This window comes from Myotis myotis, unplaced genomic scaffold (assembly GCF_014108235.1).
Source record: "Myotis myotis isolate mMyoMyo1 unplaced genomic scaffold, mMyoMyo1.p scaffold_m19_p_9, whole genome shotgun sequence".
Classification (NCBI taxonomy): Eukaryota; Metazoa; Chordata; class Mammalia; order Chiroptera; family Vespertilionidae; genus Myotis; species Myotis myotis.
In genome coordinates, this window is record NW_023416401.1 from 59,243,759 (window position 1) to 59,270,096 (window position 26,338).

The following is a 26,338-nucleotide window of genomic DNA, read 5'->3' on the forward strand; positions in this document are numbered from 1 at the left end:
CAATGCTTCTCTCACATGACGTTTATTTCTCTTTCTCTCTCCCTTCCTTTCTCTAAGCATGCCCTCGGGTGAGGATTAAACAAACCAACCCCCAAAACATTGGTGGGAGTGATAAATGATACCAGGGACGGCTAGGGACAAGAGACCCAGAAACCAGGGTACCGATCATAAACCAGGCGCAGCTCAGCAAGCATGGCCACAGGTGCAGTAAGCAGCAGGCCCTCACGCTGCAAACACAGTCTGCTGGGAGGGCTGGAGCTGGCCCCAGGGCTCAGCCTTCAGACCACGTGATGACACAGAAAGAGGGAGGCCTTTCAACCTAGTGTTTAAAGACACACAACAGGGCAAGTTTCAGTTATTTTTAGTTAAAGAAAAGCAGCCTTTTCCAAGGACAACAAAGTGAACCGAACGTCAGGAGGAAGCAGGGTGTGGGCCTCTCATAAGCTCTTGTTCCGAAACCTGGACTTGAGGGAAGAGCCCTCCTGGGAACTCAGGGGAACTGGCCAGCAGAGGGATGCCTTTGGTGGGTGGGGTGGAGCTGCAGCCCACACTGGTCACTGGATTGGTCTGCATGGGCTCTAAGGTGATTTCCACCTGCCAGTTGGTTGACATGATTAACACTATTATTCTTGGGGGGCATTAAATTAAGAAATGATGCGTGGAGCCAAGAGAGTGGCTTATTCAGTTGGATTCTGGATCACAATCAGGAAGTAGTCTTTATCTGCAAAAAGAGAAAAAAGAAAACACAAGTTACTAAATGTAAAATGTGAGAAAAACACACTAGAAAGGAAACAGGTAATTAAACCACCAACCATAAAAGGGAGTGGGTGAATACAAGCACCATTGCCCAGGCCACTTCCAATTGCTGGGAGACAGAAGGTAAACTGGCAGGTCTCCTGTGAGGGCCTCAGCAGCGAGACCCAGCAGCGAGCTCTGCGCGCATGCTCTTTTCTAATCTTCCCAGTACCAACAGGGAGGTGGGATATCCTCTGTTTTCTGGGTAAGGAAACTCAGGTTCCGAGAGTTTAAATAAATTGCCAGTGGTTCTCAAAATGGAGGGCATCTGAATGACCTGAGGGCTGGCTGGGCTTAAGACAAACACTGCCAAGCCCTACCCCAAGCTCCTTGGATTCAGTAGGTCTGGGGTAGAGCCCAAGGGTCTCTCTCTTTATCTTTTTTTTAAAAAATATATTTTATTGATTTTTTACAGAGAGAAAGGGAGAGGGATAGAGAGTTAGAAACATCAATGAGAGAGAAACATCAATTCAGCTGCCTCCTGCACACTCCCTACTGGGGATGTGCCCGCAACCAAGGTACATGCCCTTGACCGGAATCGAACCTGGGACCCTTCAGTCCGCAGGCTGATGCTCTATCCGCTGAGCCAAACCAGCCAGGGCAGAATCTCCTTTTTTTTAGTTAATCCTCACCCGAGGATATTTTTTCCATTGATTTTCTGAAAGAGTGAAAGGGAAGGGGGAAGAGGGAAAGAGAGAAACAATCATGTGAGAGAGACACATGGATTGGTTGCCTCCTGCATGCAACCCAACCAGGGCCGAGGATCAAACCTGCAACCCAGGTATATGCCTATGACGGGAAATCGAACCCATGACCCTTTGGTGCCTGGGCTAATGCTGTAACCACTGAGCATCGCCGTCTAGGCTTGAACCTGTATTTATTTTTAATGAGTTCCCAGGTGATACTGAAGCTGCAGGTTCTGGGAGAACACTAGTTTAAGGTCACCCAGCAAATCAGTGTCAAAGATAGATACCAACTACAACCCCACTGCTCTTGGGTTAATCTGCCACAGGCTGGATGAGAAAATTTCAAAGGCACCGATCAAAGGGGGCCAAAGCTACATGGATTCCAGCTCTGAGGATCCCATCCAGTAATGAGGAATGTCCATCATGAAAGCATTGCAAGTTCAAGACCTCAGGGCTGAGTCTGACTGCTCCTCGTTTTATAGAAGAAATTGGAGAAGCAGTGTTTCAACTTTGCCTTGATTATCAGATCGTGAACATTTACCAAGGCTTCCATGTGGCCAGTCCTGGGCCAACCACTTCTTATAATGGCATCTCCATGAATCCTCAATCACTGTATGAGGCAGGTACGTACTAGTGTTTTCTCACTTTATACTGAGGCTCAGAGAGTTACATATCTTGCTCAAGCCGAGGCAAAGATGTGAGGTGTGGCGGCTGGATCTGACCGCCCTGCTGAACAGAAGTGAAATGGCAGGACCTCGGACACACGCGCTTTCTGTCTGCTGATTTAAGCCTAACGCTAGCTGTTTCCCATGACGGCCGGCTGATGGGACTGGGAAGAAGCAGATCTTATATGACTAATAGTTTCATGACTAAGCAATCTGTTTAAGTAAATAATCACTTACTAATAAAAATAATTAAAGCCACCGATAAAAGCGGACATAATTAGCAATACTAGTGTCTTTCTTTTTTTTTCTTCCAAAAAAAAAAAATCAAGCTCTAATTCAATAATATCATTCCAAGTGTTTTGCAGGAAGCAGAGTTTTAAAGCTTGATTATGCTGTCAACTCAGCTTTACATCAGGGAGGTTAACAAGTGAAAACCAAGTCTGTCTGAAAACATCTCTTCATGTGGGCTATTCTGGACCAGGATGGGGTGAAATTTGGTACAAATGTGGAGATCCACACTGTCTGACACCACCTGCTGCTATTTTTGGTCTCCTCAGTTTGATCCATGAGGAAGCTTAGGTGGGAGGAAAGGGACATGAACCTCCTTCCTGGCAGGGCTGTGCTAGGTTGCTCCCACAATATGGGGTGCTAATTACAGTCCAGGAAGGACCCACCTCAAAAACACACAGCAGCCAGGCTGTTCTCTGCTGGGCGCTGCCCCCATGGGGCCTGTGCTCTGTGGCCATCCGAAGGCGACCCAGCCCTAATGCCTCAGAGGCTCTGCTGGCAGTGTATTTTTCTTGCCATATCAAAGTGGTTGTGTCAAGATGTCAAATCACTGGTTTTCATCCTAAATAACATGTCCCACGGACATCCCTGATTCCCATCTCTACTGCTGACCCCACCTCCAACCCCCACAGTGGGGTGTAGCAATGGAGGGAGGTTTAGGAAGTCTTTCATTTATTTATTCAATAAATATTTGTCAAATGTGTTCACAAGTTTCTGTACTCTTGAAACTGTCTAGTGGAGGAGACAGAATTAAAAATGCAGATAAGGAGGCTGGTTAGCCAAGTGGAAAGCAGTGTTGCCAGCAGCAGGACAGCATGTGTGAGGGAGAGGCTCTTACAGGCAGCAGGGTGGCTGGAGAAGTGGTCAGGGTGTTCAGAAGGAACACTCACTGTGTCTAAGGCACCTGGAAAAGTCACACATCCTGCCAGGAAAACAAGGTGTGTGTGGGGGGGCCCATGAGGATGTGAGTGCTGGACCGACAGCGAGTGAGCAAGTGAGAGCGCATGCATGCCCTCCCTGCAGGCTCTTAATGTCACCAGGGCAAGGGTCTGGCCACTTCCTCCTCGCCTCCACTGACAAGGCTGAGGGGCTTCTGGGCCTGTGCACCCAAAGGAGAACCTCTAACTGGACTCAAGCACCAACTGCACCCATGTGCTTTGAAAGTCTGGGGGTCCCTCAAGGGCAAGTTGGAGATGCCTTTGCTGCTGAGACGGGACAAATGGCCAGGAGCTTTCAGATAACTGCTGTTCCAGAGGAGACGTTCTTGAAGCTTTATGTCAAGAGACACGGCCCATGGGGCCTGATTTAGAGATTGCATAATCTGTCCTTGCTTCACACTGAGAGTCCCGTGTACACTGCTCTGATGTGCAGGGTCAGTAAAGGGACTGTTCCTGGCCTAACTTTTAGGGAAGTAGAGTTATCTATAGTCACACAGCAAGAATCTTGGGAGGGAGTCCATATGCTTCTGAGCCTTTCTGCTCTACCCCCTGCCAACATACTCAACTAGATGGGGTGTCTCAGAGGGCCAGAGCAGTACAGCCGCTATGTGATACTTTCCAGATGTGAAAATAGAGGTTCAGGATGTTCTATGACTTGTTTAAGGTCACAATCATTAAGAGCTGAAGTTGGGAAAATGAACTCTGCCTGCTACAATCTGTTTTCTCTGACAGAATCAGAGACATCATCAGACAGTGATTAAACTGATCAACAGTGTACAGCATCTTATCCTATGTTCTTTTCTGGATTGACCTACTCTGTCCCCACCCCTCCAGGAAGTGTCCCAGGGCGACTGCGGGTTCCTGTGACTGGCTCTATGGTTCCCTCCTTCACATCCTTCCAAGCTGCCAGACTGGGCTGGAACAGGCCTGGGATCAGAACCAATATGGCTCTGCTGCTGGGAGTGTGTGACCCCCTCTCCCCTCATCAAATCACCCCAGAATTCTATAGCCAGTCTCTTTGCCATCTGTCTGCCAAGCCCAGGGGCATTCAGTGTCCCTAGCCTCCATACTGCCTTCTTCACCTAGGTCCCAGACACAATCATATTGCCTCCTGCTCACAGGGTCAAGTCTGCACAGTCAAGTTTTGTGTTTGAGGCCTTTTCTAAATTGGATCAAACATTTCACCTCCCACTCCTTCTGACATATATTCTGATGCCCTAGACCCGTGGTCGGCAAACCGTGGCTCGCGAGCCACATGCGGCTCTTTGGCCCCTTGAGTGTGGCTCTTCCATAAAATACCACATGTGGACGCGACACGTACAGTGAGATTGAAACTTCGTGGCCCATGCGCAGAAGTCGGTATTTTGTGGAAGAGCCACACTCAAGGGGCCAAAGAGCCGCTTGTGGCTCGAGAGCCGCAGTTTGCCAACCACAGCCCTAGACAAACTGCCCTGCAGCCCACCTGCCTTTTCAGGTGCACAATTAACTCATGCACACAACTATGGCTCAGAAAACAGGGAGAGCGAGAGGTAGCCATGCCAAAATAGTCCTGGCCCTAACCAGTTTGGCTCAGTGGTTAGAGTGTCGGCCCACCAACTGAAGGACTGGGGGTTCTATTTTGGTCAAGGGCACATACCTCAGTTGCAGGCTCAATCCCTGGTGCAGGTCAAGGGCATGTGGGAGGCAACCAATCAATATGTGTCTCTCATATTGATGTACCTCTCTGTCCCTCCCCTTCCCTTCTACTCTCTCTAAAAATCAATGGAAAGAGTATCTTCAGGTGAGGATTAACAACAACAAGAAGTCCTGGAGAACCTGCCCACCATCCAGTCTGAATGCGGAGTGAGGTGAGGCCGGACAGGTGGCTCTGCTCTTCCTTCCTGTAGTCCCAGTCCCTGTGGGATCCTCCCAGGATGAGCATCTCATCACCCTGAGAAAGATCCTATGACCTAACGACAGATGTTTGTACCACACAACCCCCAAATGCAAGCCAAGCACCTCATGTGAAATAAAAACAGCAATCGGTTCCAATGTTGGAGGGAAAGCTGGCTGTATGAGGCCCAGAGAGACAGGACTATACTTTAGAAGTGGGCAACTGAACATTTTTTCAAAGATAAAATGACTATACAGTATTTTTGCCTTCTGCTTTGGTTAGGGATCACCAAATCTTTTCCCTCCAAGCCTAGGTTTCCTGCCCATCCACTTTGCTTACACTTTTCTATACCCTCAAGAGTCAGCTGAATGTCGCCTCTTCTGGGAAGCCCCGGCTGACTGCCCCAAGCAGGCCTAGTCACACCCTCACTGTTCCCAAGCGCTCGAATATCCCCACATCAAGGGCGGGGGTTACACTGTGTCATGCTTACATGTCTACCTCCCCCATGAGACCAGGATTCCCCTCCAAGGCCCAGAACCCAGGAGAAGGTCTGACCCACAGTCACTGTAAATGAGTGTTTGTCGGGGATGCCAGCCAGAGAATGGACAGACAGAGAGGCAATCAACTCTGTACCTTCAACTCCTCAGGCTTTTCTGTGGAACCTGAGGAGACACCAATGTGCTAAGCCTTCCTGATAAGCAGTAGTGATAGCCTGATCCTAAGAGGGGACATGGAAGACCTCTTACCTGGTGCAACCATAATTTCATTTTTCTTAGAGCGAATTCGAAGGAAAGTGAGGTCATTCTGGGGGTCAATTTCACGCACGGTGCTCCGGGCCTTCAGGATGAAGTTGTGCATGAGGTTGGCGTACTGTGTGGTGGTGGGGTTGTCCATGGTGCTCTTGATAGGAATGCCTGTGTGAAGAGCAGACAGGGACTGAGCAGGATGCTGAGGCCTTTCTGCCCAGCTCCCAGCCCCACACCCCTAGTTCTAGAGTCCTGGGCTGGCAGTTAACAATCAATGCCACTATTTACTGAAAGCTTGGCAGGCTATAGTCCTGTCTCTCTGAGCACTTCACTGCTAGTCCCCAGAACTACTCTGAGGGTGGCGTCAGCATCTTCACTTGCCAATGAGGCAAAAAAAACTCTGAGCAGTAAGGTGACCTGCTCATGGTCACACAGCAGATAAGCGGGGGGCCAGGATTCGATTCAGGCCTGCTGGCCCCACTGCTGGGCTCCTTTCTTAGGGCTACCCTGTCCTGACTAGTTTCTGGCAACAGAGGAGACTATCATTCAGAACACTCAGAACCTGAACAAGGAGGACAGCACTTACATATCTTGAAACACAGATGAGTAGGAAGAAGAAAAAAGGCCAGTTTGGGCCAAGACATAACCATCAGTCGTGTGTTGTTCCTATGCCCACCAAGGGAGGCTTCGTGTCCACGCTGTCTGTACACATGAAAATTAAAGCCCATTTCTCTGTCTGCTTACACCCTTGTAACCAGCATTGTTACTGCTTTCAAAGAGCCCACAAAATGGCCATCCCACTGAATTCATCATGCCTCTACTGTTTGATACTAAGGTTGGGTTTTTTACTTAATTGCTGTTCAATGAACACCATTGTCCTTTAAGCCTCTTCTATTTTAAAGACTGTTTCCTTGTGATGAACTATTCCATGGATCTCCCTCACAGGACAGTGCCTATTGTCATGGAGGTGAGGTATGGGGCTCAGCTTGAGTGACCTCAGGCCACGACTGGATCATCAGGTGCCTATGAATCACTGTCATGCCAACAGAAGGCTCCATCAATGAGGCTCCAGGTGTACATAGATGACAGATTCTTAGATGAATATAGCACAAGTGGCTCCTCACACATAAGTGGCTGGATTTGGGACCTAGGCCCTGCTAATCTGGTCCGCAATTGAGCAGTCTAAAGATCAGCCAGAGGCAGTTACCCTCAGGCCTACCCATGAGTGGCAAGAAACTGGCCCAACCTCGTCTTCTTAGGGCACAGGAACACAAGAGTAGGCAGAAAATGACATAGTGACAAGAGAAGCAGCTGAGTCAGTGAGGCTGTTTGAGCCAATTGAAGTCATAAGAACAAGTTGTAGTGATCACTTGCCTTTAAGAGACAAGACAACTAGGTTATCAGAGGTGCTGTTGGGCCCTGGCTGGCAACAAGGTGCCCACCAGGGCCTTGCTTGATACTGGACTTTTCTAAGAATCATAGTTTGAGCAACTGCAGTGATGACTGAGTAGAAACTCTGAAATCTGATGACCTGAACTTATACCCCTGCTTTGCCCCTTCATGGCGATGTGGCCTTAGACAAGTGATTTATTTTATTCTTCTTTTTCCTCATCTGTAAAATGCCTGTGCTTCAAAGTGCTGCTGTGGGGATTAAATATGGTTTAAGAATGTTTAGCAAGAGTATCCTATATAATAAAAGCCCAGCGACCGAATGGCGAAATGACCAGAACGACCGGTCGACCAGTCACTATGATGCGCACTGATCACCAGGGGGCAGACACTCAACACAGGAGCTGTCCCCTGGTGGTCGGTGCGCTCCCATAGTGGGAGTGCCACCTGGCTGACCGGGATGAGCGGCACTCCCACAGCGGCCACACCCCCCCACCAGTGCATGAATCTGTGCACAGGGTCTCTAGTGTATGTAATAAATGTTGGTGGTTTGTTATCAATATCACCCACAATAAATCCCACCCCCAGGTAACTTGAGCAGCCAGTCTCAAGGCCTGGAAAAGTTTAGGTGATCAAACGTCTTGACCTTCTCTGTTATATACAAGGGCACCTTCTCTCAGGTTCCTCTGCCTGGAACTTCCCTTTCTTCGCCTATTCTCTCACAACTCCTACTGGTCCCTCAGGTCTCCACCTCATGGTGGCTCCACGCCCCCAGATATGGTCAATGCCCCATTCTACCATCCCAGCACCACACAATTTTCCTTCGGCGCAGTTAGTTGAGTTTGACATCACACCTTTATGTTCATCCCTAGTCAGGACCAGGTCTGATTTTTTTGCCAGTGTCCTTAGAGACATTGCATTAAGCATTAATGGTTGCTGATAAATGAGAAGTCACAGGGCTACTTTCAGTAATTTAGAAATGCATTTGATTACATTCCTACCAAGTGAGAGGATGTGTAAAGGAGACAAGGATCTAACCACTTGTTGGCTCATTTTAAAAACCTAAGAAAACATGAAGGTGGTGGTGGGGCAGAACTGGGGAGAATTTCAAGTAAGGGAATCAGATCATAGAATGCCAGATTCATAGGATGCCAGAGCTGGGGCCACTTCAAAGATATGTCAATGATGAGGCCGCCTACCCCAAGCCACTGCCTTCACAAATAGAGACTTGCAGCCTGCAGAGCTGGCTGGTACGAGGGAGGCACAATTCTAAGCTGAGGCTCAGATCTGTCAGGTTGCATAGCCAGGTCCTTCCACCAAACCCAGCTCCATCAATCAATACCAATACCAACAAAATTTAACACAGTTATTAAGCGCAAACTCAGGTGCTGGAGATATAGTAAGTGAACACAAGAGATAAATCCCTGACCTCCTGGAGCTTACACATTGAGTCTTTTATTTTGCCCTGTGTAGGTAGCAACAGAGGACAGCAGGGGAGTTGGAGAGGTAGAAATGGAACAGAATGTTCCTTAAGTTCTTGCTAAGTCTGCTTAAACTCACACTTTTATAATGAAACATCATTTGCATCTGCTCAAGACAGAAATGTCAAAATGCAGTGGTAGATGGTGGTAAGTGATTGAAACAAGGGTGTGTCATGAGTTCAGGAGCAAGAGCAATCTTTCTGGGCTGGTGGTCAGGGCAGGCAGCCCGTAGGAAAAGGCAGCTGAGCTAAATCATCCTTAATTGAAAGCTTCCAAAGGACTTAAAGGCCCCATGAGCAGTGAGCTCTGGCCACCACAACCACAGCTGGGTGACCGTGGGCAGGTCTCCACGCCTCTCTCAGGTCTTTTTTTTTTTTTTCTTTAATCCTCACACGAGGATATTTTTCCACTGATTTTTTTTTTTTAGAGAGAGTGAGAAGGGGGGTGGGAGAAATATTGATGTGAGAAAGACATCGATTGGTTGCCTCCCAATTGGTCTGTGGGCCGATGCTCTAATCACTGAGCTAAACGGGCTAGACCTGCTTCAGTTTTCTCATCTGAAAAAGGGGCAAACAACCCTGCCTTGCGGGGGTCACTGTGTGAAATGTAAATGAGAGATTGAAGAGTGAGTTCTATGAATGGAACATAAAAATAAACACACACAATAATTTTAACATTTACATGGCACTATATATCAGACACTACTCTAAAAGCTTCTCTTAGAGCAGTGGTTCTCAACCTTCTGGCCCTTTAAAACAATTCCTCATGTTTTTACCCCCAACCATAAAATTATTTTTGTTGCTACTTCATAACTATAATGTTGCTACTGCTATGAATCGTAATGTAAATATCTGATATGCAGGATGGTCTTAGGCGACCCCTATGTAAGGGTCGTTCGACCGCCAAAGGGGTCTCGACCCACAGGTTGAGAACCGCTGTATTAGAGGAAGGTAGTATGATTATATTTTACTGATGAGAAACTGAAAGAGAGAGGTTAAGTGACTTGTCCAAGATTTCACAGATGATAAGTAGGTAGAGTCAGGATTCACATACAGGTAGTCTGGTTCCCCATTCCATATTCTTCACCACTGTGCAATACTGCCACATTATTATACAAAAAGTGCTCAAAGTATCAAAAGGTAAGCAGCTGGCACTACACTTTCCCAATGAAAAAGCTCAGCTTTTGGGCAGTTTTAAGGCAGGAACGAAGGCTTATGGTTTGCAAATACTAGTGAAGGCCTCGGGGTCCCAGCTGAGGAGTCATCTTCTGAGGCTGTTCCCTCCCATTTGGGATCAAAATGTCCAGGCCCAGTCCTGGCCAGTGTGGCTCAGTTGGCTGGAGTGCTGTCCTGTACACCGAAAGGATGTGGGTTTGATGCTCAATCAGGGCATATACCAGCCGTGGGCAAACTACGGCCCGCGGGCTGGATCCGGCTTGTTTGAAATGAATAAAACTAAAAAAAAAAAAAAAAAAAAAAAAAGACCGTACCCTTTTATGTAATGATGTTTACTTTGAATTTATATTAGTTCACACAAACACTCCATCCACGCTTTTGTTCTGGCCCTCCGGTCCAGTTTAAGAACCCATTGTGGCCCTCGAGTCAAAAAGTTTGCCCACCCCTGGCATATACCCTGGTTGCAGATTAAATCCCTGGTTGAGTGCATGCAGGAGACCCTGTTTGATGTTTCACTCTCACGTCGATGTCTCTCTCTCTCTCTCTCTCTCTCTCTCTCTCTCTCTCTCTCTCTCTCTCTCTCTTTCTCCCTCTCCCTTTCTCTCTCTCCAAAATCAACGAAAGCATGTCCCTGTAGGGGATTTAAAAAAAAAGTCCAGTCACAGAAGACAGTATCTCTCTGAGTGACATACAAACAGCCTTTCAGGTCTTGGAGCAACCACTCCACGTGGGGCAGTAGAGGTCTGAAGAGAAGGGGAAGCCCCAGCCACCAGCTGGTCAGTAGCAGACCTAACCCGGGACCTGCTTCGGCCTCCACAGAGTCCTGAGCACTCCCAACCTGCTGCCTCCTTCGAATGCAACGACCACGTGGTCTAATCAGAACCTGACGAAGCTGGGGAGCATCCTCTGTCTAACTCTGGGCTGGCCATGGTCTAATGACTTGGAAAACAACATTCTACTGAGGACATGCCACCCCCACTTTGTCACCTGCCGTGACCTTCATTCTGCTCTACAGAGGCAGGCACTGTTGAGAATTCTGCCTTTCCAAACACGGTCCAGAATGACAATGCATACACACAGGGGCCCTCAAGGAACCTCAAATAAATCAGAGATAAATGAATACACTGAACTACAGAACTTGGGGAGGCCAGCAGGGTGGCCCTGAGCTGTAGACCTATAGCCACTCTCTGGTCCTTCATAGGAAGTGAGAGGAAGAGCACAACTGCATTCAGACAGACTTGCAATGAAATCTTGGCTCTGTAACGGCAGGCAAATCAACTGAATTTCTAGTGTTTTCTCCACTGCAAAATGGAGGCAAAGGGGCTATTTTAAGGAAGAAATAAAACAGAATGTTTATAAAGCACCACAGAATAGGTAGGTGTGTAAGAAATTAATTAGTCTCCCTCTTTGCCATGTCTATAGCAGTTTGAGAAAATTAGTTATCTGTACTCTTCTAGTTGTGGAAATAATGTTCCAGGACAGAAGGGAAAAGCTATAGGCACAAAGAAGTTGACCAGAGTATTATCTAGCAAAAAATCAGAAACAATATAAATGGGGATGATTAATAAACATTGCACTGCCCAGCCAGTGTGGTTCAGTGGTTGAGGTGGCCAGTTTGATCCCCAGTTGGAGGCATGCAGGAAGCAGCCCATCAATGTTTCTCTCTCATCGATGTTTCTTTCCATCTCTTCCTTCCTCTCTCTCTAAATTGGTAAAATATGTATTAAAAAAAATAGTACTGGCAGTTAAAAAAATTTGTTTATGTAAAACATGAAGCAAAACAAACAAACCTCATGAGTAAACATATGCAAAAGAGCTAATAACTATAATTATAACCAAGAGAAAATGCACCTGAACAAGGGCTGAAAAAACATGGTATATTGAAAAGTATGACCTGTCAGGGCAGTAGGACTGAGTGAATTTTTCCTTTTTTAAAATTTAGAATTTCAATAATAGTGCTAGGACACTTGAGATGTTAAAAAACAAAGGTGATGCCCTAGCTGGTTTGGCTCAGTTGGCCTGCAGACTGAAGGTTCCCAGGTTTGATTCCGGTCAAGGGCACGTGCCCGGGTTGTGGGCTTGATCCCCAGTGGGGGTCGTGCAGGAGACAGCTGATCCATGATTCTCTCTCATCATTGATGTTTCTGTCTCTCTCTCCTTCTCCCTTTCTCTCTGAAATCAATAAAAATATTTATTTTTTTAAAAAGTAAAAATTCATGTACATGAAGGGGCTTAGTAAACAGCAAGTGTTATGCTGTGTTTGGGCTGTTTTTGGGGCCTGCCTGCGTGCTGGTCATGGTGGGAGCGGGGTGTACCTTCTGTGTTCACCACGATGATTCCCTGCACTCCCTTCTGGCTCTGAAGTCGCTTCAGTGTCTCCTCCACTTCTGCCTGCCAGATAGAACAAGACCAAGGTTAGGCAGGGCCAGGAAGGCTGGATTAATTCACTCATACCCTTGACAGATGAATCACTCATTCATCTTCCAACAACAAACAAGTAACACCTGGGCACGTGGCACTTCCTCAAAGCTCCCAGGTCTGTTTAGAGTGGTGCCCAAGCCACTACCAGCACCTAAATCATCTACTCACACCCCCAGGATGGGGCAGGGCTCCTCTTGGCCCTTTGCCTACCAGGCACTATTATCACTCCTATCTCAGCTATTTGGGAACAGAATATAAATACCATTCCTAAGAGTATAGACACATCCATGACTCATGTATCTGGTATACCTAGGAGACAGGACGCTGATGCTCTGAAAAAACGCAAACAGTGGTGTCTAACAGGAAGGAGATACACTGCTATTTGTAGCCCAAACAGCACAACTGAAAACATTCCAAAGGAAACAAAATGACCCCATGAGGATAGACTCAGTGACTTAATAACCTAGCATCTGAGACAGTGTGATGCATAGCTCATAGCCACAGGAAATGTGCGTGGGGTAGGGGTTCTTTAATCCTGATTCTCCAGAAACTAGACAGGGGGGATATTCTGGCACATGGGATTTGTAAACAGAGGGGACAATCAGACATTTGGTTCCTCACCCTGCCATGCAAGGCATCCTCTATTATTATTTGCATCTTTTACCTTTTCCTCCACTCTCCACCTACATTACATACCTCCCTGTGTCCTAACAAGGCCTCTTCTCTGCTGAAATCTAACAAATTCTTCTAGACCACATAAACCATTACATCCTCCAAAAAGCCTTTACTGATCCCCAACTCAGTGGAGTCTGCTACTTCTGACTCTGCAAACTCTTAAATTGTACCTCTCTGGCAATGCATTAGGTATTTTATTACTTAAGAGTCCCTAGATGGTTTGCAGAATAGGGACTCTATAATAAACAACTGCTCAGCTGAAGTAGGTCTAACTTCCTGTGGATGGGAAACTGGCCTTGAAGTGTGTGTTTTCTGGAGGTCCCTTCCAGATAGGTCCAGGATCCAGCCAGAAGCTCCCCAAAAGCTGAGAGTTGGACCATGTTGGAAATAGAGGTTCCTTTCTCCAAAAGAGTGGTTCCCCACCCCCAGAAGCTAATGAGTTGGCCTGGGAGGGGAGTTTCTAAACATTGGATGGAAACAGCACAATGAATTATTGTCTTTCTAGTAGGCACAAGGCTAACAACAATCCAGTCACTGCCATCCACTCCCCTATGATGTAATACTCTCAAATGCTGGAGAGAAGGGCAAACAAATTCCTCCTACATAATGGCAAATAGTCTGTTGCCTCTAAAACCTGGAGCCTGTGTAAAAGGACAGGGCTACATGAGAGTACAGTACAGTGGGTCATGCACCTATGAGATCATCGTTCATTCAACAGACTGTCACTGAGCTCCTCCTATGCACTACTCTGGAGAAGGGGGGTAAAGTACGATAGTAGTCAATACCACACAGTACTCAGTCTGACCTGGTAACCTTCCTGGAAATTAATTCTAAGGAATAATCCAGAAGAAGAACACAGCAAGATGTTTGCTGCAGTGACATCAACATTAGCAAAAAGCAGAAAGAGCCATGGCTGGTGTGGCTCAGTGGTCAAGGGCATGTACCTGGGTTGCCGGTTTGCTCTGGGCCCTGGGTTGGGGCATGTGCAGAAGGCCACCAGTAGATGTGGCTCTCTCACCTCAATGTTTCTATCTCTCTCCCTCTCCCCCACTCCCTTCCACTCTCTCTGAAAAGCAATGGAAAAAATGTCCTCATGTGAGGATTAACAAAGCAAAAAAATATTTAAAAAACCCAGAAAGCTGGAAATACCCAATAATTAGGGAAAAGACCAACTAAATTAAAAAACATCCATTCATAGGAAACATACACTTACCAAGAAAGGAAGGACATAAAAGTATACGATGACCTATTCAGTACCTGATACAGGTCAGATACTGGGATGAATATTTACAGACACATATGACCTCTGACCCTTCCATAGTGAGTATGATCTCCACTTTACAATGAAGAAACTGAAATTCAGAAAGAAGAGTTTTGCCCAAGGACACATAGGTCAAGAGAAGAGGTGAATATACCACTGACCACAACTGATGAGGACCTTGCCCTCAGGGAGCTCATATTCTGATAGAACTTTAAATAACAAGTGACCAAGATCCTGGCAGGGGATAGGGCAGGGGAGCCCAGGGATGCCACTCCGGCTGGTGTGGTCAGGAACACCTGAGGATGTACTCGTTAAGCCAAGAACTAAATGATGAGAAAGAAAAGCATTCCAGGCAACAGTATGAAAGCAAAGGCAGAGAAGTGGGAACAAACTTGGCATGTTCAAGCAATAGAGATGATCAGTACTGCCAAGTTTCTTTGCTAACCTGATAGGCAAAAATAATAGAAAGTCAACCTTTCTTTAATTTTTAAGAACAGGCATATAGATCAATGGAACAGAACAGAGACCTGAGAAATTGACCCAAGCCATTATGCTCAAATAATATTTGACAAAGGAGGCAAGAGCATACAATGGAGTCAAGACAGTCTCTTCAAGAAATGGTGTTGGGCCGAAGCCGGTTTGGCTCAGTGGATAGAGCGTCGGCCTGCGGACTGAAGGGTCCTGGGTTCGATTCCGGTCAAGGGCATGTACCTGGGTTGCGGGCACGTCTCCGGTGGGAGATGTGCAGGAGGCGGCTGATCGATGTTTCTCTCTCATCGATGTTTCTAACTCTCTATCTCTCTCCCTTCCTCTCTGTAAAAAGTCAATAAAATATATTTAAAAAAAAAAAATGGTGTTGGGAAAATTAGACAGATACAGGCAAAAAAATGAAACTAGACCACCAACTTACACAAAATAAACTCAAAATGTGTAAAAGACTTAAGTGTAAGTTGTGAAACCATAAAAATCCAGAAGAAACCATAGACTGCAAAATCTCAGACATCTCTCATAGCAATATGTTTATGGACACATCTCCCAGGGTTAAGGAAACTAAGGAGAAAATAAACAAATGGAATTACATCAAAATAAAAAGCTTCTGCACAGCAAAAGAAACCATCAACAAAACAAAAAGGGAGCCCACTGTATGGGAGAACTTATTTGGCAATGATACATCTGATAAAGGGCTAATGCCCAAAATATATAAGGAACTCATACAACTTAACAAAAGGAAGACAAACAATCCAATTAAAAAATGGGCAAAGGATCTAAATAGGTACTTCTCCAAAGTGGACATACAGAAGGCCAAGAGCTATATGAAAAAATGCTCAAAGTCACTGATCATCAGAGAGATGCAAATTAAAATGACAAAGAGGTATTACCTCACACCTGTCAGAATGGCTATTATCAATAAATGACAAGTGCTGGGGGGATGTGGAGAAAAGGGAACCCTAGTACACTGCTGGTGGGAATGCAGACTGGTGCAACCATTATGGAAAACAGTATGGAGTTTCCACAAAAAATTAAATATGGAACTTCCATTTGACCCAGTGATCCCACTTCTAGGAATATATCCTAAGAAACCCAAAAAACCAATCAGAAAGAATGTGTACACCCCTATGTGCATAGCAGCACAATTTACCACAGCTAAGATCTGGAAACAGCCCAAGTGCCCATCAGCAGATGGGTGGATAAAAAAGCTGTGGTACATTTACACCATGGAATACTATGCAACAGTAAAAAAAGAAAAATCTCTTCCCCTTTGGAGGGACCTGGAGAGTATCATGCTAAGGGAAATAAGTCAGTCAGAGAAAGACAAGTATTACATGATCACACTCATATGTGGAATCTAAGTAACAAAATAAACTGAAGAACAGAGTGGATCCAGAGACATGGAGTCATGGAACAGAGTGTGAAATCTCGGAGGGAAGGCAGGGGAGGGTGGGTAGGTGGGAAGTAATCAACCAAGAATACTGTATGCATATATGCATGGCCCTTGGCCACAGACAATGGGGCAGTAAGGGCCTGGGTTGGGGGAAGGGGTGGTGGGGGCGGGCTGGAGAGGGTCAATGGAGGAAAAAAAAGGGGACATATGTAATACTTTCAACAATAAAGAATTATTTTAAAAAATAATAAAAAATAAAGTAAAATAGAATACCTAAAAAAATAAAGTTATCAGTGAAGTTAAAATGGAATCTTGATCAACCAAAGGACTTGTATGCATGCATAACCAATGGACACAGACAATAGTGGGGGGCGGGGAAGGTCTGTGTGTGGGGGTGGGGTGGGCTTGGAGAGGTCAATGGGGGAAAAAGGAGACATATGTAATACTTTCAACAATAGAATTAAAAAACAAAACAAAAAAACCAAAAAACAACAAACTAAAAAAATGGAATTTCTTTTGAGTCTTTTGATTTTCAAAAACTCTTGTATGTTAGAAATAATACACTTTTGTGTATCATATAAATTACACTTCTCCCACTTTTTTCATTTAATCTTGTGATTTTTTTCAGTAATCAGAAGTTAAAAATTTTTATGTAGTCAAAATTCCCCCCCCTATGAGACTAGAGAATAGCTTCTCCAACCTGATCCCAACCAATAGGGTGGAGCTAGGCTGGGTAAATGGGGGCCGTGAGGTCTAGAGAGGAGTCCATGAGGCACAGGGCAATAGCCACCTGTCAGGGCTCAGACAAACTGCTTAAAACAAACTTCAAATACTGCCCAATAGGCTCCAACAAAGAAAACAAATGTTGCCAAAAAATTAACATACCCCAATAAGGACATTTGAAGATGGAAAAGGACAGTTCTAGTTAGGCATCCAAGTCATGCCAGCTCTGCCTCAAATTCAGTCTGCTATCCCTGGAGTGCTACCTACTGGTGCCAGAAATATCTAAGTAGTGAACTCACAGAGAGAGCCCAACTGGTACCCTCAGCATTCGGGTTCTGCAGTACTATCAACATGAGTGTCTGCATCAGGGAAAGGACAAAACTCCAGGTTTCTATCCCAGGTGTGTGTTGCTGACAAATGGGAAAATAAGTAGCAGTAAAACTCCAGGATTATTTATTGGTTCAGCATAAGAGAAATAACTATCTGAAGCAAATAATTCACAAGGGAACTGTGATCAATTTAACTACTAACCATAAAAATTTGAAAAAATTTTTAATCTTCACCCAAGGACATGCTCAGAGAGAAGAGAGAGGGAGAGAGAGGAGAGGAAAATGGAGGGAGAGAGAGGAGAGGAAAATGGGGGGAGAGAGTGAGAGCAAGAGAAACATGGATTGGTTGCCTTCCATACGCTCCCTGACCGGGATCAAACCTGCAACCCAGATATGTACCCTGAACAGGAATTGAACCTGAAACCTTTTGGTTCACGGGACAATGCTCAACCATCTGTGCCACTCTAGCTGGGCAAAAATTTCAATTTTTATAAAATCAAAAGGATAGAAAAACATTTGCATCAAGTATAATGGACAAAAGAGCAATTCCAAACATAACACAAGCCTGGCAGGTGGGTTCAGTGGTTGAGCATGGACTCATACACAGGGGGTTACCAGTTCGAATCCCAGTCAGGGCACATATCCAGGTCAGGTTACGTGTGGGAGGCAACCCATCTATGTTTCTCTCTCACATCAATGTTTCTCTCTCTCCCTTCTACTCTCTAAAATCAGTAATTAAGTAAATAAATAAAAAACAAATAAGAGAAACTACAAGTACATAGAAAAATGTTCATTGTTCCCTATAAAAAAAGAAGTGAAGAATTATAGCAATGCTGAGGTAACTTTTTTCACTGTTTGCAATGTTATGGCAAGCTTCAGGATAACACTATTGCAACAACCATAAAGCGCTGGTCCTTTCACCTCAGAATTTCTTTTCCTGAGACTTTGCCTAAGGAAAGAATCTAATAATTAAAAAAATAAAAATAAAACAACATCTACACAATCATAGGCATTCATCACAGCATTATCTCTACTAATGAAGAACTAGATGCACCACAAGTGTACACCAGGGGAATGGTTTGGCAAATTATGGTACAGCTGTTTCACTGATTATTACACAGCACACAAATATTCATCACAAAGATGATGCAACAAGATTAAAACAAATGAAAAAGAAAAATTAGTATATACACCTTGAAAAATATGCATATCTGAACAAGGAGGAAGGACAACATAGAGAAGAAAATAGTTGTGTGGTGGGAGTAAAACTGGTGAGAATTATAGATGATCATTGTTCTAAAGGGCAATTTGGCAGGTTCTACCAAAATGTAGAATATGCATGCCAGAAGTACCACTTGTAAGAATCTATGCTACATAAACACTACATAATGACTACCATGAATGTAATAAAATAAAAAGGACAAGAATAGTTACAGCACACTGTCTGAAGTGAAAAACTGTAAACCACCTAGATGTATATATAGCAATAGAATACTATACAAGAATGAAGTAGTCTTTTTCCTTTGGTCTTGTTGCTACAGAGAGAGCAAGGTGGGTCAGCAGCAGCTCTACAGGAGCCATCTGAGGAAATTCGGCCAGGTTCTCGTTCTTGCCACGTCTGCTCAAACCGCCGCGGTCTGATGTGGAAATAGGGCCTCAACATGTGCCACCAGACATAGGTTTCATTAAGTTGGACTAAGTGAACTTCCATGAATGGGTCATTCAAGACATCTACCTTATGACAGAACGCTATCCCTTTGTACATATAATTAAAAAAAAAAAAAAAAATCTTCAAAAAGAAAAAAAAAATGTAGATTTATATACTGATATAGAAAAGTGTTTAAATTTTTTTAAAAAATATTTTTATGCCAAAACCGGTTTGGCTCAGTGGATAGAGCGTCGGCCTTCGGACTGAAAGGTCCCAGGTTCGATTCCGGTCAAGGGCATGTATCTGGGTTGCAGGCACATCCCCAGTAGGAGATATGCAGGAGGCGGCTGATCGATGTTTCTCTCTCATCGATGTTTCTAACTCTCTATCTCTCTCCCTTCCTCTCTGTAAAAAAATCAATAAAATATATTAAAAAAAAAATTTTTATTATTGATTTTAGAGAGAGAAAGGGAAAGGGGGAGAAACATCGATGAGAGAGGGTAACATCTATCAGCTGTCATCTGCATGCCCCCTACTGGGGATTGAGCCTGCAACCTGGGCATATGCCCAGACTGGGAATCAAACCAGCAACCTTTCCATGCATAGGACCAGGCTTAACCAACTGAGCTACACTGGCAAGGGTGACATGAAAAAATGTTTGACTTTTTTTAAAAAAATATATTTTATTGATTTTTTTTTTACAGAGAGGAAGGGAGAAGGATAGAGAGTTAGAAACATTGATGAAAGAGAAACATCAATCAGCTGCCTCCTGCACGCCCACTTCTGGGGATGTGCCCACAACCAAGGTGCATGCCCTTGACTGGAATTGAACCTGGGACCCTTCAGTCCGCAGGCCGACGCTCTATCCACTGAGCCAAACCGGTCAGGGCAATGTTTGACATTTTTGTGAACAGAGTAAGTTGCAGAATGAGATATCTATACAGAGCCTAGAGTAAACTTGGTATGTATAAACATATATGTTCCAGTTTCATGTAATAAACAGCTTACATGTATGTGTGCTTATGCACTAAACCAATCTGGAAGGAAACACACCCAACTGCCAACAGTTGATACCATAGGAAGTGAGATGGGCCTTCACGCACCTTCTACATTATACACTTTGGTACTGCTTGAATTTTCTAAATATATTTTGCTTTTATGAGTATAAACACACAACAGCATGATACAGGTTGCAGTAAGCTACAATTTATGTAAGAAAAAGAGGGGGCATATATATGCTTATACAAGACACTAACGATCCTATCTAATAAAGAGGCAATATGCAAATTGACCATCACTCCAACACACAAGATGGCCACCCCCATGTGGACACAAAATGGCCAGAAGGGGAGGGCAGTTGTGGGCGGTCAGGCCAGCAGGGGAGGGCACTTGGGAGGGACTAGGCCTGAAAGGGAGGGCAGCTGGGGGCAACAAGGCCTGCAGGGGAGGACAGTTGGGGGCGACCAGGCCAGCAGGGGAGTGGTTAGGGGGTGATCAGGCTGGCAGGCAGAAGCGGTTAGGGGCAATCAGGCAGGCAGGCAGGCGAGCGGTTGGGAGCCAGCAGTCCTGGATTGTGAGATCCGGGTGGGATCGAGCCTAAATGGGCAGTTGGACATCCCTCGAGGGGTCCCAGATTGGAGAGGGTGCAGGCTGGGGGTCAGGGTTAAATGGGAGATTTATTTTTCACTTCTATCTTTTCAGTTTATTTTTTACTGTATGCAAGTATCTGTTAAAAAATTACTTTTTTGTTTAGTCTAAAAAGTGATATGAGCCTGGCCAGTGTGGCTCAGTGCTTGGGTGTGGGCCCATGCACCAGGAGGTTACTGGTTCGATTCCCTGTCAGGGGTTGCAGGCTTAATTCCCAGCAGGGGACATGCAGGAGGCAGCCAATCAATGATTTATCACTGATGTTTCTATTTCCCTCTCCCTCTCTGAAATCAATAAAAACATCTCTTTAAAAAAATTCTTTATAAAGTGATGTGATACTGATGTCCAGGCAGGAGTGTGCAGATTACTCGTGTAGGCGCCCAGGAGGCTGCAGACCTGGCCCCACAGTCAGTGTGGCACTAAGGCTCATGGGTTTTTTAAAAAAAGTGATGTGAAAGATGAAGTTACATGTTTGAAACTTTATCACATTTTTTTTTAGTGATGTTAAGAGATTCTTTATGGTGTAATAATAAATGAAAAAAAGCAGAGTCCATAATTGGACATTCAGTAGTAGCTAACCACATATAGCAAAAACTGAAGAAATAAACATCTGAAGTAATATGGTAATTATATAAGGGGTTGCTTCTAGGTCATGGCACTGTTTCTTTTTCAATTTTTCTTATAAGCTTTATTTATTTTTTTGTTAATCCTCACATGAGGATATTTTTCTACTGATTTTTAGGGCGAGGGAAAGGCAGAGAGAAACACTGAAACACGTTGATTGGTTGCCTCCTGGACAAGCCAGGGCCAGGGCCAGGGCAGGGGCGGAGCCCGCAACCAAGGTAAGTGCCCTTGACCAGAATCGAACCGGGGACCCTTTGGTCCTCAGGCCAAGCCGGCTAGGGTTAGGCTTTAAATTTTTAAGAGTTTTGAACAGTAATACATAGTCACATGGCTTAACATTTAAAAGGTCTTTTCAATTTTTGTTTTTGTTTTTTTACAAGTTGGATTAAAAACATGAAAAACAAACTTGTAAAGGCGCAAGGAGCCGAAACCGGTTTGGCTCAGTGGATAGAGTGTCGGCCTGCGGACTGAAAGGTCCCAGGTGTTAGGTTAGGTGGCTCAGGAGGTGGCGCAAGAAATAGAGAGTCCAGTGAATCAGAAAAGAAAGGAAAGGAAAAGGTTTATTTCTGCGTCCCCGGGAGACCCAGTACCCCAAGGACAGGGCACGTGGATTCACGCCAACAGGGAGGGGGTCCTTTTTTTTATACTGCAGTTGGGTGAGGGGCGGGAAATGAGTGGAGGAATTCTCTGCCCAGGGGATAGGCGGGGTATTCAGAAAGAAGTCAGTATCTGTGTGGGGGTATCTGTGTCTGGCAGGTTGATCTGTGAGACATTCCAGGGGAAGTCCATTGTCTCATCACATGTCTGCATGTATTTGATCCTGGGCTCTCTCCGACCTAACAGCAGGTTCGATTCTGGTCAAGGGCATGTACCTTGGTTGCGGGCATATTCCCAGTGGGAGATGTGCAGGAGGCAGCTAATCGATGTTTCTCTCTCATCGATGTTTCTAATTCTCTATCTCTCTCCCTTCCTCTCTGTAAAAAATCAATAAAATATATTAAAAAAAAAAAGGCGCAAGGAGCCCAGTTCCAGCCAGCAAGGCAGGGATCCCCAAGAGTGGTCCCGCCCGTTTCTGATTCCTGCATCAAGTCCCAGCGACGCGAAAGAACCACACAGATAGAAAGGCAGGAGTCAGGTTTCAAGGGTTCAAATCCAACTCCGCCATTTCCTGAGAGAAGGCACTAGGCTTTAGATTTCTAGTGTGTAAAATGGGGATCATGGTCTTCCCCAGGCTTCAGATCTCTGGTGTGTAAAGTGGGGATCATGGTCGTACCCATCTCACAGAGACATGGTGAGGAGAAAAACCAAACTACGTACGGCGCTCATTAGTGCCTGTCATCAGTGAAGCTTCCGGGAACGTTCTCGTTGCTACACTCGCGCGACAAGGCCCAGGATGCCAGGACGCAGGGGCCTGTGGTCCGACTCCGTCAGACTCTAGCCAAGGCCCAACCTCCAGCTTCCGGTCAAGGGGACCAGGATCCCCTGCCCCCTCCGGGGTCCCCTCCGTCAGGGACTGGAGGCCCACGCCTCTAGCGTTCCGCCCTCCAAACCCGCGGATTCCCTGCCCGGCGCTCTGAGGCGCCCCCGGAGGGTCTAAAGCCAGGCGCAAGGTGTGGGGCGGCATCGCTCGGCCACTTTCCGGCTGCCAGCCATCAGTCTACACGAACACTCACCATTTTGGACGGATCGGGTAGCTCCGCGTCGTCAACACTGCCCAGGCCCGCTGCGTTTCTGCGCCTGCGCAGATCACCAAGTCAAAACAGACAGCTTTAGTGACCAATCAGGAATCAGCGTGAGGGGGCAGGCAGATCTTTGGTTTCCCAGGGCTCGTGGGAATTTGCTCTGCGCCGTTCGAAAGTGAAGAGCGAAGGAGCCCTTCAGCTACGGAAAATTCCCCACTCCCGTTGTGCCCTAAAGATGCTGGTTTGCAGTGTCGGAAGAGGCTTTCAACTCTCAACCGAAGTCTGAACTGGCTTTGAAAGCCCCGAGTGGAGGGTGGTGGGCGATTATGAAGGCGAGGAAGGAAGTCGCCGAGAGGCCCCCCACCCCCTCTGCGTCCCTATTGAGGCAAAGTGAGGCGTGGAGCCCAAATGCGCCGAAGATGCGGGAAAGTCCAGCGCGACCCCCTTGGGAATGTTACGTGCAGGCTCAGATAGGAAATGGGTAGGGCTAGCCTGGGAGTCGGCCGTCGGAGGACTCCGAGCTCAACCCCACCCGTGTTACCTTGAAGAAGCCACTTCACATCTGTGCTCGCTACCTCCCCCTTCTCACCTTTAAAAGGGGCCCCCTTCTTTCGACAGCCCTATGTTGTTCCTTTTCCCACTCTTGAGCCATCTACTCTCAAAGACCACAAAGGTTTCTGGATTTTCTAGTAGGAAATAAATTGCCATTTAGTGAACCTTGTGTCTCATTACTGGCCCGTGCTAGCTCCAGGAGCCTCAGCATCCCTTTTTACAAATGCTTTTTCTTGAGGCACTGGAGCTTGCTAAATTCAACACAGATGCGCTAACTCCAATTTTTTAATTCTACTTTAGCCTCTCTTAACTGGGGAAGGTTTTGGTGCTCCTTCCAGGGGTCTGTACTACAGTTAAAAGGACTGGATAGTGACGACAGTAAGGCAACCTGGCAGACACCAACTGAGGATCAAGGTTAACATTACTGCTAACGAGATATAGATTGATGTGTACCCCCGTTATCAGGCACTAAGGGCACATCATGTCTGTAGTATTCTTCACAAAAATCTATGGCCTTAACTATGGAGAAAACATTAAACCAAATTTGAGGGACATTATATAAAGAATCTGACAGTACTCTTCAAAAAATGTCAAGGTCATGAAAGAATGAAGGCACAGATTGGAGGATATTGAGAAAAATGTCATTGGTGGAAAAATTGGTGAAATCTGATTAAGGCTGTAGTTTAGTGTCAAGTCATTAGTTTTGATAACTGTTCCAAGTTATACAGGATGTTAACATTCGGAAAAGCTGTGTGAAGTGTGTGCAGTAACTCCGTATCACGTGCAACAGTTCTGTTCTCTGTAAGGGCTGCAGACTGGATCTCAAAACATCCCAGAAAATAAGCACACAAGGGTTCATCACCATCTTACTTATATGGAGAACCAGGCTAAGGGGTGAAAGGATTTAACAAGATCACAATCACAGAAGCAAAACAGAAACTGGCCAATCGTTCATAGGACTGGAGCCAGAATGAGAGGGAAGGAGGAGTTAAAGGTAGTTGTTGGCTCTGAGTGGCAGGCTTAGGAGTTTCGGAGTTTATTCTGTGGTCATGGAGGAATCACTAAGATTTTAAGCACGGAAGAAGCACGAGAGTGAGGTCTCCCACGGACCATTTTCAGGCAGCACAAGATGGACTGGAAGGGAGAATGGAAGCAATGACAGGTTTCTACACTCAACCAGGGTAGGAGTAAAGATGTGGGCTGTGGCAATGGAGGCAGCTCTGAGAGAAATTATTCAAGTTTTAGAGATGGATTTGATAGGATTTGGAAACCAATTAGATGGAACAGCTGAATAAGTTACAGAAGACTCCAAGAATTGCAGTTTGTGAGTAGCAATAGAGCAAAACATTTAACCCTGCAATCTTTGGAGTCAGTTCTGGATTCCAGTTTGCCTTCTTGCCACTAAATAGTGGTGGACACTTCAAGTTAATGACTTTGAGTATTTATTTTCTTATTTGTAAAATATAGGTGATTATCTCTGAGAATGACCAGGATGACTAAATGACTGCATGTAACATATCTGTTTGGGACATAGTAGTAAGTGTTGACAGTTGCCCTGAGATTAAGTGAATATAGGCATGGTATTGATTGCCAGGGCAGCGAAGACAAATAAAAAGCAGGTCTGAATCAGAAATGAAGAAAAATAACAGTATGGCTGTTTTCAGTGATCTGCAGATATGACTGCAAATTCTCAGCATCCTTACCTGTGGGATGCCTTGAGGAAATCCTCTTGCCCATAGCGTCTTTGCTTAATGGGAACCTGTTCCTGAGAGACCAACACTGTCTGAGATCTCTACTGAAGATCCTCCTCTCCTTGCTAACCACAAAAATTCCCTTGAATCCTACCCCCAAATGTCCTGACCACAAAGAAGCCCTAAAGACACATAGGAATTGACAAGTGAAATGGGTTAGGAGTAACAGCAATATGTTCTGGTGTTACTCAATCTGACAATTCCTAAAAGTTTGGGAAAATAGCCAGTCAACCACAGCTGAGTCCCAGTTTGATTCATTGTAGGATTTGGGGCTGGAAAGCCAATGGTCAGTAAGAGCAATTACTTCTTTCCCCAAGGAAGATTTCCTCATGCTGTGGGGGACACCTGTTCCCCCTTTTATTAGTCACACTGAAGCTAGAGTTTTCTAGTTGCTTATATTGGGCAGATTAAACAGGAGAGGGTGTATTTCTCAGAACCTGCAGTTTCTGTCCTCCAGTCACTGTTAGATCAGCATATTAAGAAATTCCACATCCTTACCTGTAGGATACCTTGAGGAAACCCTCTTGCCTTAGCCTCTCCCCCCTGGTTCTATTTTATTAAATTTTTATTTTTATAGTTTTAGTCCGCATGGAGAATATGTTTTTAATTTTTAGAGGGAAAGAAACACTGATGCGACAAAGAAACATTGAACGGCTGCCTCCTGCATGCGCCCGCACCGGAGATCGAACCCAAAACCCTTTGGTGTATGGGACAACGCTCCAACCAACTGAGCCACCCAGGCAGGGCTGCTAGTTCTACTTTAAGCAAGAGGTTGATCACCTTGTTTCCCAATAAGAAAAGGTCTTCTGGAGCTAATGAGCAGGACAGCTTATTGAGAATAGTTTTTTTAAAAAGGTATTTTTATTGATTTCAGAGAGGAAGGGAGAGAGAGAAACACCAATGATGAGAGAATCATCGACTGGCGGCCTCTTGCATACCTCCTACCGGGCATGTGCCCTGACTGGGAATCAAGGAGAATCAAACCATAACCTCCTGGTTTATAGGTCGATGCTCAGCCACTGAGCAACACTGACTAGTCAAAGAACAGTCAGTCTTGATAACTAGCTGGTGTTTCTCTACTCAGCACCATGGCTGGGGTCCTGACTT

At 45.5% G+C, this 26,338-nt stretch overlaps 1 protein-coding gene across 2 annotated transcripts; it reads right to left on the minus strand.

Annotated features, from left to right (window-relative positions):
* Positions 1 to 345: 345 nt before the first annotated feature.
* On the minus strand, positions 346 to 23,074 carry DYNLRB1 (dynein light chain roadblock-type 1). 2 transcript variants are annotated; one of them, XM_036322865.1, is made up of 4 exons: positions 22,920 to 23,074; positions 12,352 to 12,427; positions 5,992 to 6,159; positions 346 to 721 (listed from the first exon to the last, which is right to left on the minus strand). In XM_036322865.1, exons 1-4 carry the CDS (start codon positions 22,920 to 22,922, stop codon positions 678 to 680), a joined length of 291 nt encoding a protein of 96 aa, XP_036178758.1. In that variant the 5' UTR covers positions 22,923 to 23,074; the 3' UTR covers positions 346 to 677. The 2 variants fall into 2 exon arrangements, with proteins under 2 accessions (XP_036178758.1, XP_036178757.1); XM_036322864.1 differs by lacking the exon at positions 22,920 to 23,074 and adding an exon at positions 22,564 to 22,587.
* Positions 23,075 to 26,338: the final 3,264 nt, after the last annotated feature.

Bases quoted from the DNA above. Each gene is read 5' to 3' on its own strand.
- DYNLRB1 (XM_036322864.1), bottom strand. The intron at 6,160-12,351 runs GTACACCCCGCT...CTCTTCACACAG, and splicing joins CATCGTGGTGAACACAGAAG to GCATTCCTATCAAGAGCACC. The intron at 722-5,991 runs GTAAGAGGTCTT...CTCTTTTTGCAG, and splicing joins TGAAATTATGGTTGCACCAG to ATAAAGACTACTTCCTGATT.